Source organism: Zingiber officinale, chromosome 3B, assembly GCF_018446385.1.
Source record: "Zingiber officinale cultivar Zhangliang chromosome 3B, Zo_v1.1, whole genome shotgun sequence".
In the NCBI taxonomy this organism is placed as follows: domain Eukaryota; kingdom Viridiplantae; phylum Streptophyta; class Magnoliopsida; order Zingiberales; family Zingiberaceae; genus Zingiber; species Zingiber officinale.
In genome coordinates this window covers 132,796,089-132,815,113 of record NC_055991.1, presented here as the reverse complement: position 1 = coordinate 132,815,113, position 19,025 = coordinate 132,796,089, and the positions used below count along the sequence as shown (strand labels likewise).

General features: G+C 36.8%; 2 protein-coding genes across 2 annotated transcripts; one reads left to right on the top strand and one right to left on the bottom strand.

Moving 5' to 3' along the window:
- The first annotated feature begins 3,968 nt into the window (after nt 1-3,968).
- LOC121967854 (NAC domain-containing protein 48-like) lies at nt 3,969-5,655 on the top strand. Its single transcript, XM_042518345.1, has 3 exons — nt 3,969-4,387; nt 4,474-4,748; nt 4,831-5,655. Exons 1-3 carry the CDS (start codon nt 4,006-4,008, stop codon nt 5,290-5,292), a joined length of 1,119 nt encoding a protein of 372 aa, XP_042374279.1. The 5' UTR covers nt 3,969-4,005; the 3' UTR covers nt 5,293-5,655.
- Nucleotides 5,656-5,766: 111 nt separating this feature from the next.
- Nucleotides 5,767-17,300, bottom strand: LOC121967853 (SNF2 domain-containing protein ENL1-like). Its single transcript, XM_042518343.1, has 20 exons — nt 17,068-17,300; nt 16,286-16,995; nt 15,117-15,247; nt 14,976-15,030; nt 14,531-14,767; nt 14,363-14,418; nt 14,190-14,280; nt 13,768-13,905; nt 13,593-13,670; nt 12,486-12,695; nt 12,332-12,403; nt 9,980-10,060; nt 9,780-9,898; nt 8,056-8,167; nt 7,795-7,863; nt 7,574-7,668; nt 7,204-7,332; nt 6,488-6,538; nt 6,276-6,417; nt 5,767-6,196 (listed from the first exon to the last, which is right to left on the bottom strand). Exons 1-20 carry the CDS (start codon nt 17,162-17,164, stop codon nt 6,029-6,031), a joined length of 2,841 nt encoding a protein of 946 aa, XP_042374277.1. The 5' UTR covers nt 17,165-17,300; the 3' UTR covers nt 5,767-6,028.
- Between the last annotated feature and the right edge of the window lie 1,725 nt (nt 17,301-19,025).

Genomic DNA, 19,025 nt, shown 5'->3' with positions numbered 1-19,025 from the left:
GTTGAAAAGCTGGGGAGGTGGTAGTTCCATTGACTAGATGAAGACCTCGCTCCTCTCTGCAAAATAAAACCAAACCAGGGAAGGGATCCCTGGCGTTGGCCCTCCGACGCTCAAGTCAGAAAAAGAAAAAGAAATAGTGGAAGAGGAAATCAAGATAACGGAAAGATTACTCTTTCCCTTTTTTTATACCTATCGTACTCTTTTATACCTGTCTTGACGACCCTTCATATGTCCTTGTTTAATGAGATTAACTGTAGGAAGAATGTGTCTTTATCTTGGCTTCTCCTTATTCAATGATAGATGGAGTGTTTTCTTTTGTCTTCTCTTCCTCTTATAATGATCTGTTTTATCGGTTATTATGTGTACAAATGCCAATGCCATACCTCGAGCCGGGCGGGTGACCTACACAGTTCAAGTTCTTGGCTCGCTCGGCTGACTCTCCTGTCGGTCAGGCTGACCCGACACTGGTATACTCAAATGGCTGATCGGACCGTGATTCCTCCGATCGGCTGATATAACCACTTCCCGCTCAGGTGCGGCAAAGCCTTGCTTAAGGTTAGGTGTTGACCACCTTGACTTTGATCTACACTGTGACAATTGACTCATGCCAGGTAGGCTTCTCCTTATCGCCGCATCATAGTCAATGTCCAACCATCCCAAATGAAGGAGAACTCTTTCCTTCCAGACTTTATAGTTATCACCCTTAAGTTTGGAGATATCACAATGTATATTAGAGAAATTTGAAGATTGTGCTGCATAAATTAAATAATGCCTATTAAAAAATTAAGAAAAATGTCATATTTATCAATGTAAATCGTGTTTAGAGAAAAAAAAGTTAATGACATAAAAATTACGTGTGGGCTAAAGTTTTAATTCAATTAGATTTTACTATAACTTTATAATGAAACTATCTAATTATATTTTTCTTTGACTCTTGTGGGTAAATCAAGAAAATATAATTTAACATTTCATTCTAGTTAATCATATAAATATAACATAGATTCTTGTGGGGTAAAATTTGTTATGTTTATATAATTAATTAAAATTTAAGTCCATTATATGATCCTAATCCATATAATGTATAATTTTAAATAATTTAGGATGTTGTGGCTAAACCTCAATTATTTAAAATTATATCGTTGACTCTTTTTTTAATCTTTATATATTAATTATTTAGTAACACAATCAACACTTTTCAAGAGTGCTCCCAGGAAAGATTGGTAAGGTAAGACATCTTTAAAAATAAGCCTCCTTAGACAAAGCAACATTACCAAGTTGACTAGCAACATTACCAAGTTGACTAGTGACTCAGGCATTAGCTTAAGGCGAGAGCATCAACAAGACTAATTTATGAATAACTATCTTGGATCATGTCTTCTTATGTCACCTTATAATTACTATTTAAATTTTATTATTCAAATAATGAATCTGCATTAGCTAAAATTTTCTACTTAATTTGTATGTAAAATTTTCAAATGTAACATCAAATTATGTGTAACAAGAAAATATATCACATGTAAATTTATGCTAAGAAAATCAATATTCAAAATTTTAGAAGGATATTTTTTAATTTTTAATTTTATAGATGCAAATCATTCATAATCATTGATATATTACATGTAAATTTATTCCAAAAAAATAATATTCATAATTTTGGAATAATAATATTTCTAAATTTTAAATTATATATATATATATATATATATATATATAATATTAATCAGAATTTCGTAAATTTTTTAAAATTTTAAATTAGAATTTTTTTTAATCTAAATTTGTACATTCAAATTTTCTAAATTCTAAATTTTGATTTTTTTTTTTTTAAAAATTGAAATTAGAAATTTTCATTAAAAAAATTACTTATTGATAATTATACGAAGACGAAAGTAAAAGTTATTATGATACCAGCAGTTAGGATCAAAAGAATTAAGATATATTTATAATAGTATAATATTGTCTATTTTAGGGTTGAACCCTCATTATTTTATTTTTGAGCTCTACCGAAAAGATCTCATACTAATGAAGATATAAGTCTATGATCATTTCTATGTGTTTTCAATGTGGAACTTTGCTTATAACCATTACAACCTAATAATCCTCCTTCAAACGAAGGACCACCCCTTCAAGTCTATCCGCTTGATGTCATCTGATCCTCGACCTATCAGGACTTTCTTACCTATCGGTCCAACCAACCTACTAGGACTTCCTTGCCTAGCCACAACTAGGACTTCTTTGCTTGGTATCTAGTTGTCTTGATTTAGACATGAGAGTCACCACTTCCTTAATTAGAGGTCAATATTCTATCCACATGGCTCGATTGGACCATAGATTTTATGCACAGTTGACGGTTAATTCTTTTGACAATCCGGACTCTAATACCAACTGTTAGAAATAATAGATCGTGCTTGTTTCTAAATAAATATGATAACTAAATGTGGAAAAATAAATCAATTGTTATCTCCAGCCATTGATATTTGAAGAACGCTTATCACCACGTTTGATTCTTAATGCTTTAGAGCATTCTAAGTACTCCAAATCTCTTCTATAGTTATGTTGTTATTCTTGAAAGATGTGTATATTTAATTATCCTAAAGATCATTATTTATAGAGATTCATTATCATCATTGAGTCCATCCTTAATATTATGATAAATCATGATGAAATAATCATACTATATTAAAAGATCATATAAGATAAAATTTTAATTAATTATATGCATTTGAATCTTAGACCTCTTTATTAAGATAATATGTACCACTTAATAAGAAAATATTTATAATCAAAATAAAATATTTTCAATATTAGTGGGATAATTTAGCTGTCTAGATGGGTACTAAACGAGTTGAAATAATCCCTAAAATAAGAAAGTAAAGATATTTGGGAAGCACCAAACTTTAATCAACTCATCAACATGCTAAAGAGAAAAAAGATATGCTTTGTTGATCGCTACACAAACCAGTTTGGAATCTCAGTAATTGAACAGGGGTCACAATTTTGGGACCAAAATCACGGACTCAACTTGCTTTTAATTCCCCCCATCTTTCTTTGTCCTCTTCGTAAATAGGAACACGGATGGACTCCATTGAGTTAATACCTAACAAATATCTTCTCAAAAGGTCTAAAACATGCATGTGAAGTGGTGTCCCTCCATTGAATGAATTAGACATGTATCAATCAATAACAAGAACATCTCATTTTGGTCAAAGGATTATTAAATTTTGTTAAAAGTATATTAAATAATGTGTCGATTGAAATAATGATTTTTTTAAAAAAAAACATTTATTTATTAGTTTCTAGTGACAGCTCATTGAAATACTTTTCTCGTTGTTACAGATGGCAAGTCGATATCGTGATGACTTGTCCGGTGGGGTCATTTAGCCGACTAGCCGACTAGAGATTTCGATTTAATGAACTCTTTCCGAGAACTAACTAACTTCTTGGCAACTAAAGGAATCTCGCGACTGGAATATTCCAATAATTAGTATTTAGCAGAGATAAGAACAAACAAACGCTTCCTTTCGTTTGGATTACTTCTTCCGCATTCTTTTTATCTGCGGCCTTACACCTGTCCACGTGTGAACGGCGCCCGCGTAATTAAAGAGTATTGGACACGTTTCAAAACTACTGCGCCAACCAAGACAACGCAACTCTCGAAGCCATGCATGCTCGCATAGAAAGTCAGGTGTCGATGACAAATCAGTGCACGTGTTCAACCTTTATCAGCTATTTGTTTACTTTTTTTTCTATGTATTTAATAAATTAGATCATTTTTTTTATTTTTTATTTTAGAATATTATTCTCTCGGCCATTTGTGTGCTGCCACGCCTGCTCCTCCTCCTCCGTCGTCGTCCTTATCCAACCGCGTCCGGAGCCACTGCTTTCTCACCCGAGCCACGTCCGGAACACGCTACGTGTCGAGCGACCAGCGGGACAGACGAGGACCGCACCGCGACAAAAAGAGTGACGTAAGCAGTGACAGAATCCTCCCGCCGCAATCCGCGCGAAATGCTTTGTCGGCCGGTAGATACTGACCACGTGTCCGGCCGCCCGCCCACCCTTCTCGAAGCTGCGGATGGTCCACCACCATGTGGCTTTATTCGCGCCCCCGCCGTCTATTTATGCCGGTCGCCTCTTGCTTTCCTAAGTTTTAAAGCTTCTCTCATCTGCACAGTGAGAGGGGATAAGGGAGGAGCGCGTGCGGTCGTGATTTCCAGCAGAGTGAAGATGAGCGGCGGGGATCTGCAGTTGCCCCCCGGGTTCCGTTTCCACCCCACCGACGAGGAGCTCGTCGTGCACTACCTCTGCCAGAAGTGCGCCGGCCGGCCGATCGCAGTCCCCATCATCACCGAGCTCGACCTTTACAAATTTAACCCATGGCAACTTCCCGGTACATATATAATTAATTAATTTTAACGGACCGATTTGTTATTGTTTTGATTGTGCTGATCGAATCGAACTGGGAGGATATTGCAGAGATGGCGTTGTACGGGGAAAAAGAGTGGTATTTTTTCTCGCCAAGAGACCGGAAATACCCGAACGGATCGAGGCCGAACAGGGCGGCGGCGTCTGGTTACTGGAAGGCGACCGGTGCGGATAAGCCGGTGGGATCGCCGAAGCCGGTGGCCATCAAGAAGGCGCTCGTGTTCTACACCGGCAAGGCGCCCAAGGGCGATAAAACCAACTGGATCATGCACGAGTACCGGCTCGCCGACGTCGACCGGAGCGCCCGAAAGAAGAACTCCCTTAGGGTACATAAATTACGGATTCGTTACTGTAATTTTGTGTCTTAATTATGATACGAAAGGAAATAATTAAGTTTTCCATTTGCAGTTGGACGATTGGGTATTGTGCCGAATCTACAACAAGAAGGGCAGTAGCGCCGCATCGGACCAGAAGACGTCGAAGCCGGCAGGTCCGCAGATCGTCCGTCCGGGTCCAGCGTTTAGCCCGGAGGACCAGAAGCCCGTCCTCATGGTGCCGCCGGCTCCGGCGGTCAGGCAGCACGTGCCGGCGGCAGAGCTGGTGTACAGCTTCGCGCCGTCGGCCGACTCTATGCCGAGGCTCCATGCCGACTCCAGCTGCTCGGAGCACGTGCTGTCGCCGGAGAAGCTGGCGTGCGAGCGGGAGGTGCAGAGCCAGCCACGGTGGCGGCCCAGCGACTGGGACCGGGCGCTCGGCTTCTCGACCGCCCCCAACTCGCTCTTCAACCAGGTCGAACCGGGTCTATTTCCCTCGACCGGGACGAGCGATCCCTTCCAGGACATCCTCGTCTACTTGGGCAAGCCCTTTTGAAGATGCGGCAGACGAGCTACGAACTGAGTCCACTCACCGAGTTGCATCGTGAACCGTTGGTTTCGGGACAGTTGCCGAATCGGACGGCCGATGATGCCGCCGCAGAGAGAGACCGAGTCGACTCCGGTCTTGTGGAATCGGACCGTGAGTGCATATATAGATTTATTATTTAAGGATGGGTATGTCAGCTTAGTAAACATTATAGCCAGCACCATTCTTTGAAGTACCATAGATAGGTTGGTATAGTATCAATTCATACGTGTTTTCATGTACTTTACAGTATTTTAAAAATTAAAACAGATTATGGATAATTAAGGAGAAATGTAATGAATATATTTGAATGAAGAAGAGACATTAATGTTATTCGACAGTGTTTGATTATTGTAACACTTTGGAGAACTTCCAAAGGTACAATCAAGAGAATTTTCGTTGTGCATAGAACCACAATATCGCTTAATTGAAGGCAAAAATATCTAAATCAATAATACGCATCTCACTTCCTGCCCGTTTAAGAGGCATACGCTTGAAAGCAAACAGTCCACAAGTTATATCATTCGCCTTCCAAAATAACCTAACAAAACCAGAGCACCAAAGTGATGAGCACATCACTTCACAGTCTCCACCCAAAAAATCTCAATGCTTGCGTTACAGCAGAAACTCTTTTCAAATCCTCTTTGAGATAAGTGATGAGCAAATCATATCACTTCACCCAATCTGCGCATCTGTATGCTTGCATTCATACAGAAACTCTTTTCAAATCATCCGTGAGATCATCTATGCTAACAACTTCTGGTTCCTCCCTCTCGGATGATACTGATGATGAAAGATCATGAAGCTGTGACTGGAGTTGAGAAATCTGTTTCTGTATCTTTTCTCCGCTATCTGGTAGTCTTGCCACCAGTGCCTACAATCCCAATATACCAAATAAATCAGCCTGACATAGAGAGAAGACCCTACAAGGGGTTGCAAGTCGACATTTTTACTTTATTTCCTAGGGTTTGCGAGAGGCGTTGAATCTTCAACTGTATCACTTCCGGGCTGTCTTCTGAAGTACTTGCTTGGAATTTTGGAGCATATGCACGAGAAATGAATTTGTCATCTTTGGGGTTGAAGGCATACTCAGCCCTGTAACGAAGAGAAGTTCAGTGTTTGTATATCCGGGATTAAGAAATGGCCTAGTACTTCAGATGCATACCCATTTGAAGAGCCGAATTGTGAGTTTCTTATGATCCTATTCTTCATTTTACTGCAAAAGATAATTAAATGAGTACACTCAAACTTTGCGAGTATATATCTTCCAAAAGAAAACAATGTAATGCAATTATGCATATCTATTTCTTCCAATGATAAAGGAAAATCTAATACAAACTTGCCAACAAATCTGCACAGGATAGAGTGATTATATATCAATAGTCAGGGAAGGAAAAAAAAAAATACACATAATTTTCGCACTTCATGCCACCAACCATTATACATATTGCATTGAAGAAAAATGCCATGAAAGACCACATAATCAAAGATTCCATTTTTTTTTTTCAAATGTGGAACAAAAGAATATCGTTTAGATGTGCATTTTAAAATGTGATTTCATCCTAAAAATAGTTAATAAGCCAACTCCAAGCATAGTAACTAGGGCCGACCGGCCATCCATTGACCTCAAGCATATCACTGGAAAGGCTCAAGGAATGTCACTAGTATTCAAGTACGCAATTAATTTCACATAAAAAATGATGATCCACCTTGGAAAGCACAAACCTACGGTTGTCAAAAGAGGTGATGGGAACCATAGAAAATACAGGATGAGTTCATACAAGCATAGCCCAAGAAGTAGGCATAGTAATCCCTAAACTGGAGAAAAGGATCATGCATTCAACACAAGCTACCAATACAGGAGGTAAGGCGAACACCAACCTTTCTGCTTCATTGGTACCAGGAACAAGAGGCACAACAGCAGTCTTAGAGAATAACAAACTATGATGGCTAACACCAGCAATACCTAGTGTGTGTAGAAAGTCGATATGCTTTACCAAATAGTCCTCCCTGAAGAAAAACATTAAAAAAGGACAACAATCAAATTGATATTCCTTCCTCGCATTCGGAACTAAATTTTCAGAAGTGAATATTTATGTAAGGATTATAGGTTAATGATACTACAACTACAAGCCATGTGCCTCAATCATCTCGAGTGGCCAAGATTAGCTTAAGATACTATGGACAATGTTGTTTACAAAAATCCATTCTGCTGAGATAGTGAAGCAATAAGAAACAATTATGACATTACATGTTTTGTTGTCGTCCATGCTCCTCTTGTAGTTGTTGCTGAGTAAGTGAAACATCAAATCCTTGTTCTGGGAGACTGAAAAGCTCGCTTATATCCTAAATTCCCAAGCAATATTTATCAGCATATTTTTTTTGAAAGGTATAAGTAAAATCTAAACATGCATCAAATCATTCACATAATTTTGCTCGAAAGGAACATTTTAGAAAATACTTTAGATGTACCTTTTGGCTGAAATAACGAGTCTGTTCTTTGTGCTCTGTAGCAGTTTTAAATAAGCCACCCTTGAAGACCTGGAAGGATTTAGCAACTTATGTAACATAATCAGTCATGGATGGTACTACCACAAGTTAGATAACACTGACGAGCATTAGGCATTAGAAAATATGCAGTTTGCTCAACCATTTGGAATAGTATCGTATGTTATGGAAGATAAAAGAGTAAATCAACGAAAACAATTTCATATTCACATTCAAAGGTCTAACCTGCATTTTGTATATCTTCTCTTCAATTGTCCCACAAGTCATCAATCTATAGACAAGGACGTCATTTTTTTGACCTATTCTATATGCACGGTCCACACTTTGATTATCTGTACTGCAAAAGCGAACAAATAGCAATTTAACTTAAAATGTCTCAAGGTATCCTCATAAAGCCAAACCAACAAGTTCAAACAAAAGTTGCTTTCTCTTAGCCCGTTAAGATCAGAAACAGGGAAGGATTATCTTCCATTGGCAAAACTATTTTTTATACAAATAATTTGTGGCCTAGAAATTTTATATCTTATTTGTTATATTTGCATTTATATCTCATTTTATCTTGCCAGATTACAGATTTTCTTCAACCTAAAAGATCTTTCAAACGATTTCTTTTGCCGATGATTATTTCCAAGGCAGGTTAACACAAAATGAGAGAAAAGAACTGAAGAAAAAGAGTGAAACAAGATAATAAATAGAACCAAAATGTACACTACAACAAATCAATATCATATTGGTGAAACAAGATTATATCAATATAGAAGGGAAAAAATATAAACTTGATCAAGAACTATATGTAGTTGGTTGCAAGAATCTTATCCATCCATTGAGCTCAATGCAAGGCAATATCACTAGTAACATTCAAATTAGTAAAAAAAAACTATTATATTGACCAATGTGTGTCACCCTCTATCCCTTATACTTTTCACTCTAATAGATTTAACTATAAATTTGTTGGCCATCTTTGAAACTTGTCCATACCGTCTCAAACTATTTGCTCTCATTTCATTAATTAGTAGAACTACACTTAATTGTTATAGTGGATGTGCGAGCATTCGAAGATGGACAGAATATGAAATAGAACATTAGAGAAAGTCGGAGTTGCAGAAACTCCGAGAGACGCAATTAAGTTGGTATGAACATGTGCTTAGAAATGTTTCAATTAGGCGATATAAAACTATAACAAATACACACATTAAATGAGGAAGATCAAAGAAGACTTGGTTAGTTAGCCAACGATAAAATAAGATATAATTTATTTAAATATAGATAATGATATAATAGGGGATTAAGTCCAATAGCATAAGAGGATCCATAAAGTCGACCACACTTAGTGGGATAAGACTTGGTTCTCATTATTGTTGTACACTTAATTGCTTTCAAATGCTTGTAACACTACACATCTCTATAAGTATTTTCATCTATGTTATATTAATGAATAATAGAATTGAGACACCTATAACTCATACTACCAATATTACATGTTCATCTATCTTATTATTCCATCAAATCTTTTCTTTCTACTTTAACTTCTTATATATTCAATTTTCATTCTACTTATCTTACATATCTTAAAACCTTTGTTTCTAAAATTTTTCTCCACAATTAAGCTTTAAATTCAATCTAATTAAACTCTCATCAATTAACATAATACCATCTACAAATACCATACAACAAGAGAGTTTATCTTAATATGATTGTTCAGCATTGGACCCATTCCTAGTAGTTGTAACAGTAGTAACCACATTATCATACATATTTTTGTAGCACATTGAATTTATGTTCCACTGAAAAAGGAAACTATACTAATTTGTTTAATACATTACAAATAATATAATTAAGGAAAAATGTAGACTAAACATATGTAATATTTTAGTAATAAATGAGTTGATAAAAAATATGATTATTAACATATAGAAGAAAAATGTCCCATATATTACTATTCCAGTAACCTTGGATTCCATGCTGGATCAACTACAATGACACGATCTGCTTTTGTTAGTGTAAGACCAAGGCCTCCAACTTGCGAAGTTAGTAAAAATATTGGAGCTCCGTGACCTTCTTGAAATTCCTGAAAAAATGAATTTACTAGACTCATTTTCAGGGGCAAATCCAATAAGAATTGCACATGTAAATATCAAGACTAATCAACCTTGACTAATTTCTCCCTCTCAGTAATTTTTGTTGTGCCATCAATTCTTAAGAACTCGTAGCCCTCACGGGTAATAGCTTCCTGCGTAGAATAAAAGCAACTAGTCAACCCTATGAAAAAGTACAAGATCTAAAGAAAATTATTTGGAAGGATTCATGCTAGATTTGGAGATCTGTACATTTTCTATTCTTTAATATTCTCATTCACTCTGATTACATTAGAAATTATGCCATGTGACACTGAACTACAAAACCTGACCATGAATTATCATGGCCAATTTGGATTTGAACCATCTGGGTGATGCATCACTTGACAGGCTGCAAATCTAATTAACACAAAATCCATACAACCGAATACAAAAATGTTGTTAAGTGATGGTGGCAAAGTGCTGCATATCTAATTAACACAATATCATACAGCCGAATACAAAAAAAGTTGCTAAGTGATGGTGGCAAAGTCTTTAGGGTTTCTTCAAAGAACTATGGATTTTCAGTCTAGCAAGATTTTGTTCTTCAGAATTTACATAAGCCACACGCATTAAATTGAAGTGTTTTAGTTATCTTAGGCCCAATGCCTCAATTTGTAAAGTTGAACAAGAAGAGCCATAAACCACACTAGTAAGAAGAACAAAATCATGAAAATAAATTAGCGTTAAGTAAATGTGATCTTCATTGGTAAATCAGTGGACCATCTGTCGAAAAGTACAAGGTTTTGGAACAAGTTATGAGCCTTTTGATAAGGCCTCAAAGTAAGAAGTCCAAAAAAATCACTTCCAATATTAGTAATATATACTCAATTAAGTTGAGAAAGTCCACATGTTAGGTGTTGGGTGTCCTTTATCTGCCTGCTCATAAATGACAACATTATTAAAAATATAAGTATAAGCCAACCCATGATTGACAAGATTATTAAAAATTTAAGTATAAGCCAACCTATGAATGACAAGATTATTAAAAATATGAATATAAGCCTAGCCATAAAAGACAAGATAATTAAAAATATAAATATAAGCCTGCCCATAAATGACAAGATTATTAAAAATACAAAGATAAAATTTGCTCTCTTCCATAATAACGTTTGTCTTTTCCAACCCCCAAAAAAAAACTCTGGCTTTTGCAGAAGCAGTCGGTTGGTAAAAACAAGAACAAAGAAACATCCTTCATTGCTAAAGTAAGTCGATTGACCATTTGTCCAAAATGTTTCAGCTTTTGGAATAAGTTGTCAGCCAATCAATTTTAGCATCACCTTGACCATCTATCCCAAAATTTCAAGACAATCTTGATTGTTGAGATTAATTGGCTGATACAATAAAATTAATTACAGTAATATATACTCAATTATACTAAGCTAATCTACATATTAAGTTCCAGTCTAATTTTTTGGTCCGCTTGTCTACACATTGCAAGAATTGTTAAGAATATAAAAATACAGACTGATCTCTGTTCAAAACACCTGAAGCTTTTATAAAAGTAGTCAGTTGGTCAATTTTAGCATTGAATGTGTCAATAATATAGCAATCTTGTTTCAATGGTTAATAATGGCCCAAAATATTAAACTATAAATCAACACTAATTGCCAAGCTTTTCTAATTAACATAAGGAACACTAAAACTATTCTGAAGTCTTGATGCATCCTGGAAACACATTTTTAGAATTCACACAAATTTTAAGTAATTCTTTTCCACATTACTACAATGATCCTTGGCTTTGTCATTAGATAATTAAAACCAGGCTAATTGTACTAGAGTATTTTCAATAGAAATTTTTGTTGGGTATATTATAAACTTAAAAAAAGTCTCCAAATAAGTCAAACTTGTGAATTAACCATAAAAGTATCTAGTACTCACTGCACTGAAATATGCTATTTTTATCTGTACTTACCAATATATTAAGATGATTTTGCATTGTTCATTCTAGAATTCTACTTTACATGTCCTTTTAGCTAATAAGGTAATACAGCTTATAACTACCATAAACCTAAAACTATCAAAATCAACTCAATGTAAAGTAATCAAATTGTATGCCATGGTAGAAAGAAAAGTGCAATAAAAATCTAGGTGTGCATCTTAAATGTGATATGTATTAAAAGTTTAAACCAAGCACCTCTCATCATCAAAAAATAGTATTAAAAATCTATATCAAGTCACTATAAAATTGGATTTTATTCATAAACCAAAGTTCTTAATGGTCCAGAAAATCTAATCAATAAGGCTCCACAAATTTGACTTTCAACAAGTTTTAAATAAAGCCAGATACAAGTTGCACAATTTTAAAATGGCATCTGACTGAAAATAAATAAATAAATAAAAATAAAAAATTATATGAGAGCAAGAGGTTATTCAATAAACAAAACCTGAATTATATTCAGCATTTTACGGGTTTGAGAAAAGATGAGTACTATATGTCCCTCTTCAATCAAATTTTCCTGAAAAATAAGAAAAAAATATATAACTTTACAATAGCATTCCCTATGATTCAGAACACAAGCAAATTGACAATATTCTAACCAGTAAAGACATTATGAAAGATATCTTGCATGAGATGTTATGATCTAGTTGTAACAAGCTATCTTGACCAGTCATATTTGCCAAGTTCATTGCCATAGTTTCAACCATGCCCAGTTCTTCACGGTTCAACATTGAATCCATCCCTTCAAGGACACCTTCTGCAGCTCTCTTTGTCAAAATTAATGGATGATCACAAATCTTCTTCAGAATCTGGTTCCACAGTTGACAAAATATAGTTAGATGAATCTTTAGAAATATATGTTTGTTTCTTTCATACATATTCTAGCCCCTAATTAACTTAATTTCAATTGATTAATATGCACAAAGAAACAAACCACAACAAAAAACATAGATATTTTCATACTTTAGAAAATTGCCTTTCTTTGATGCCCATTCATCCAGATTTGCTAAAAGTGACATTGTTTCTCTCTGTTTAGCTCATAAAGCTTCAGAGAGATTTGTTAAAGTGCATGTCTACTAACTTGGTGCTCTTGAATAAAACTGTAAACACTAGTGGAAGGAATTTTTGAAAGCACACAATCATGGATACCAAATGGTTTTATTACTAAAATATGACAGTTCATAGAGGGTTCACCATTGAAACACCTTTGGTCAACTGGATACTGAATGGTTTTATTACTCATTATATTTGCTATGACTAAGCACTCTTTACATTACTAGTCAAACCGAATAATAAAATCCATATGAGGCTAAAGATTCAAACCTTGACCAGTACTAACAAGTGAGTATCCAGACAAGTTACTAGTTGATATATTGAATGATAGTTTCCTTTTGTGGAAATATCCAAGTAGATTATGTTTCACATATGATCAAGGTAGGATACCTAACTTAACAGTGTTGCTTTTTTGATCTCTTTCTTCTAAGAAAACATAACCTTAGAGAAAGACTATAAACAAATCTAACTCTGTTTTTATCAGTCAAATTGGGAGCCAAATTCACCCTCTACAAAAAGGGGTTAGTCACAATTCAGTTTCAAGAGGTGAACTAGCTAAGAATTTTCTTTTTCCAGAATGGACATGCAAATTTGCCATGCTAAACCAACTATAATAAATCAATTGAATAAACAAACAACAGTCTCCATATTACTGTCAAAGCAGCCAAGGGTGATCCCTCCATTGAAGCATGAACTAGCTCACTCTTCAAAAAAGCTTCATAAAGTTGTCTCTGCATTGATAAAAACAATTTCATTTGCCTCAAAGTGAAATAGGCTAAGTGCACTCCAATAACACTTGCATTGCATGGAGAAAAATAAGAGAAGTACCTGGCAAGTAGTTAATTTTAACCAGACAATCATCTCACACTTTTTCGAGAGTTTAGGATTTTTAGCCTCATCATCTTCAACAAATACTTCACTTTTCAAACGACGCAAGAAGTATGGCTTTATTCGTTCTCTTAGTTCCTATAAAATGATTAACTATATAATTCACACACAACATCCTAAACAAGAAAAACATGTCCTCAAGAATCACAATAAAGCTAGGTCATAGATGATTTACTTTGAGTATTGTATTTATACAAAAAAATTACATAATAACATTAGATTTGGCAGTAATTCATTAGATTAAAATATAATGCACATATTAGTTGGCTGGTAAATTAATTACTGAATTCTCTCAACGATCATTAACAAAGTTTCAAACAGATTACATAAATATAATAGTCATTTCCAACTAAAAGAAATACCTTAGCAACAGTTGAGCCTATATATTTGTCCCTGTCAGAGGCATATTTATCATTTCCACGGAGGATAGGATTCTCATATTTTAGCTTGAACCTACATAAATGGAAAACAAGAAAGTGATCCAAATTCCCAAAATGGTGCAAGATTAAACTGGTAAGTAGTAGAAATTGATTACATATCCTTGTCACCCAATAGATCTGGGCAGCAAAAGTTGAATAAAGCCCACAATTCCTAATCAAAGAAAAATCTTACTATTAATAATTCTTTCATTCCAAATAGAAAATTGTGAAGAAGATTTCAAGAGAAAATGAACCTAAGGAAGGAATAAAGCATAAATAATTACCTTTAGATTGTTTTGAATTGGGGTGCCACTTATTATAATACGATGAGCACATGGTATATCAGAAATGCTTTTTGATCTTTGTGTCTTAGGATTCTTTATGATATGTCCCTCATCAAGCACAGTGTAATCCCATAAATTGTCTTCCTCACATCCCTCCCCATCAACAAACCAATCGGCTCTTAAAGCTTTTGAGTTATTTCGAACAATGTCATATGTTGTCAGAAGAACACCACCTTCCTAAAAAGCAGTCATTAAATACAAATGGGTGATCTTATGACAGAATTGTGTACAACCTAGGTACCGATATTCTTATATGAATACTTATCTGTGCTACAAGAAAAAATATACGTCTACATAAACTGTTGGAAATATAAACATATTAACAAGTTCATACAGAGAAAACAATAAAAAATCATTTCTCAGGGAATAGAGGCAATGTAAACACCTTAAGCACATGTTCAAGTTCATACTGGCGAAGCTTTGCATTAGGTCCAGAATAGCTGCATCCAAAAAAGGATGATAAATAAGAAAAAGTCTTAGCATTGCGAATGAGACTAAAGATAAGTAGCAATATAGAGTTTCTCACTCTTTAATTTTCTCACTAAGACCAACAACATCTAATTCCTTCATCCAGTGACCAAGAAGTGTCTTTGGAGCAACAACCAACACCCTCTTAATCAAGCGAGATTGAAATAGACCAGCCAAGAAAGCAGAAACCTGAACAATGTTCCATATCACAATTTAAACATTTCAAAAGGCTGAAGAAGGTAAAATAATATATGGCCTCAATGCTAAATTTCTCGTGCATTTTATCCCAAAAAAAGGTGGATAAAATCAGTCATTGAAGCCTTTGTCTTATTAAAAATCACAATATTATGCAATTTCTATATAAAATCATAGTTGTTATTGAAAATAGAAATCAGCTTGAACAAACATATTATTCAGATAAGGATAGTGTTGCAAGAAAAAAAAGTGGTAATTCTAGGCTTTTGGAACATTGAGTTATTGTTCATTATCGCAATAGATATGTCGGAATATGAATTTTCTGTCACAAAGTGACTTATTTCAGGCCTATGGTGAAGAGGAACAATTAGCTTTCAATTGCCTTAAATTCAAGCAAAGATCAGATAGATACTCTCAGGCTTAAAGCCTTAAAAACATTAAAGACATTAGGGAAAAAAATTTGGTTAGGAAAAGTTCCTAAGAATTCAAGGTTTATGCATAAGTAATATATTGCACCTGAAGTCAGTTAGTCCTTATTTGAGATTGAGCATCTTTTACTTAATTTAAATACAAATTGTATAAATCCTGGTTATAATCTGATCTCTAGCAATAAAAATTGACTAATAATTTACCTATGACTCTGCATAATAAAGAATCTTTGTTTCTGCTCATTCAAATCATTGGAAGTAGTGGGAAAAAATTGATTCTGGATAAACCTTTTGAACTAAGTCATTTTCAAAGTTAAGATCTTTAAAGGAACAATTTTGTCAGACAAATTAATAAGAATTCATCTTAACTAATAGCCATCACCTATACATGAAAATTACTGAATGAATCAAGTCTGAGTAAATCTAGTTAAGAACAGCATAGAGCAAAAAGACTTCCAACTATGAAGGCAACAAAGGATTTAATGCATTATCTCCGAGGAAAAAACACTTTATCTTATAAAAAAAATTGTACCAAATTGATCCAGGGATGGAAATAAGATACCGTGAATGTCTTGCAAAGATAAGTGAAGATCGGGTGATTTACCTGCATAGTCTTCCCAAGCCCCATATCATCCCCTAGAATGCCTCCTGTGTTACCACAATGAAGTGCCCACAACCATTTCAAACCATCCCGCTGATGTGGGTATAACATCTTGAAAATCATGTATGGAAGCACGAATTTCCTGGATTTACTGCTGCCATTGCCAAGCATGGTGAAGTCATCCCTACCTTCATCTTCCTCCTGACTGCTGATATTCGTCGCTTCCTCAGTAGCCCAGCCATCATCCGATTCAATCTGGATCTCTATGCCCTTTGATTTTTCGTACTTCTTGTCACTTCCTAACACTACACAATCCTCCTCTTCCTCGTCTCCCACCACATCATCGTCGACAGAGAACACACTCACCGTTTTCTCTTTTATCTCTCCTTCCTTCTTAATCTCCACCCTCTTGTCGTCGGGACTGGAATGAACCGTGGGAGAAGACAACGAGGAAGCGGCGCTCTCGTACTCCAAATTCATCTCCGGGCGCGCCGGAACCGCCCTCGACTTCGGAGGTGGCTTCTCGACACTGAGATCATCCATCCGTGCGGTGAGATCGTCGAGGATGTCGCGAATGCTCTCGCCGCCGCCACATTCGCCCTCCTCCTCTGGAGGCGATCCCAGCCGTTTCTCATCGTCGCTCTCCGCGTCCGCGGAGGAGAGCTTGCAGAGACGACGGCGGCCCTCTATCTTGACCTTGCGAACCCTAACCTCTGATGAAGACCAATACCAAAAACTTCAGTCACGGGGAGAAGATGGTAAGATCGAATTCGATGGTTACACACCTGAACGAGGTTTAGGGTTGCGAGAGCGGGAGAGCGAATCGAGAAGACGCGCATTGCGCTCGTTGAGGCTCAGGGGCTTCCTCTCCTCCTCCGTCATTACGATGAAAAAGAAGGGAGTTTTCTGCTTTGCCCTCTCTGGGGAGGATCGATTCCGCAGTGTTTAGCTTCGAAGGGAACGTTGCGATTTTAAAGAAGAGGAGAAGAAGGTAACGGCGACACTGCTGTCCCGCTTATACCCCTATTCCATTCAAAGTTGAAACTTCAAAAAGCCACGCCATCGCTTGTTCTTGTGCGTATTCAAATTTTAAAACATAAAAAATTAAAATTGATATTTAATTCTTGTTTTATCTCCAAATTTTATTTATTTATTTATTTATTAAAAAAAAAAATACTATACGTATGAACAAAATTCGGTAATTTACCCAAAAGACATACTTAGGTTTTTAAATTTATTAAAAGAATGATACTACTTTAGCATTTACCAAATGACACATCTTTTTATAATGAATCACCTATTCTATCCTCATGACAAATTTAATTAATTTCCTTTTTATTTTCTTTATCATTTCTTTCTCTTTTCTTTCGTAGTATCTTCTCTTTCCTTTTTTTTTTTATCTTATGTTTGTTTTTCTTTTTTTTTAATTTTTTTCTCAAACATGTTATAAGAGATCAAACCCAATGTGAGTCTTATATCTCTCCATATCAGGCCTAATAACAGGAGAAAAACAAAAAAGAAAACAAAAAGTAAAAGAGATTTAGATTTTTCAACACCTCTGGTCCACTATTAGTGATCATGTCCGAACGCTAAATTGACGGACACTGGGCACGTGGCGCTCTTCCAACCGATGACGTGGATCTCTGACCTGCCGTATGGATCCCCCATGAACCTGCAAAGAAGTCGGGCCGGGAAGGGGTTCCCGGCGACGACCCTCCGACGCTCAAGTCAGACAAGAGGAAAATGATAGTGGCTTCGAAGATGTGAGATCGCGTGATTGCGTACCTTCGCCGAAGTCTGAGGGCTCTTATATAGAACTGTAGGGAGGCGTATGCACACCTACCGAGGCGTACACGTGTCCTTTACCATACCGTAGTATGGGCTTGCCAGAGGAACATGTCTGACAACATACTGCTACAGTTCGAGCACCTCTCTGATGGGACGGTAGAACCTTCTGTCGCGAGATTCTGCGTATGGCTTGGTCGTTGAGCATGCCTGTTGTCAGAAGATGTCTCCCAATGTCCCCTTGTCCTTGTCTCCTTTTTCCCCGAGCTGAGTGTCCCTCCGCTCGGCAGGCATCGGTCCGACCGGGCGTAAGTATTGGTCCGACCGGGTGCTCGGCTGAGACTATTCCTTCACAGCATTCGCCACGGCCGAGCAAGCTAGCCGCTCGGCCCGGAGATCCTGTTCACCATGAGCGTCGGAAACCCGACTCCCCGTCGGGTTGTCTTTGATTCCGCTTGGACCCGTTCGGCCGGTTGACCCTACTCTTCTCCGATCGGTAGTTTGACTTTTGATCTCTACGTGGTGTTGACTCCCCTCAAAAGGGGGTCTCCTGTCTGTACATCCGGATCACTTGCCTCCCCTTCAAGTCTAGTCGAAGGAGGCGATTAGTCTGACTGACTGGACCGTTAGTTGAGCCGAGCGGCGTCTCCACTCGGCGCCCACGGGGTAGCTATAACGTCAGTCAACGTCAACATTCCTCGGATCTCTTCGAAGTCTGCGCCAATCTTCGACATTAAGGCCGGGCACGTGCTCATTAAATGCACGCAATGGCTGGCTGCCACATGTCAATGCTGCCGTCATCGTACAGCGGTGGCGTTGCAGGCGACGAGACCGAGGCGGTTTAAAATGGACGGCCTGATGCGTGCTCCGGTTCACGTGACATGCATCCGACGGTGGAGGCCGCTCAGGCTCAGCCCTATAAAGCCTTCGCCTTCTCGCCGCATTTACGTCTTCGCGT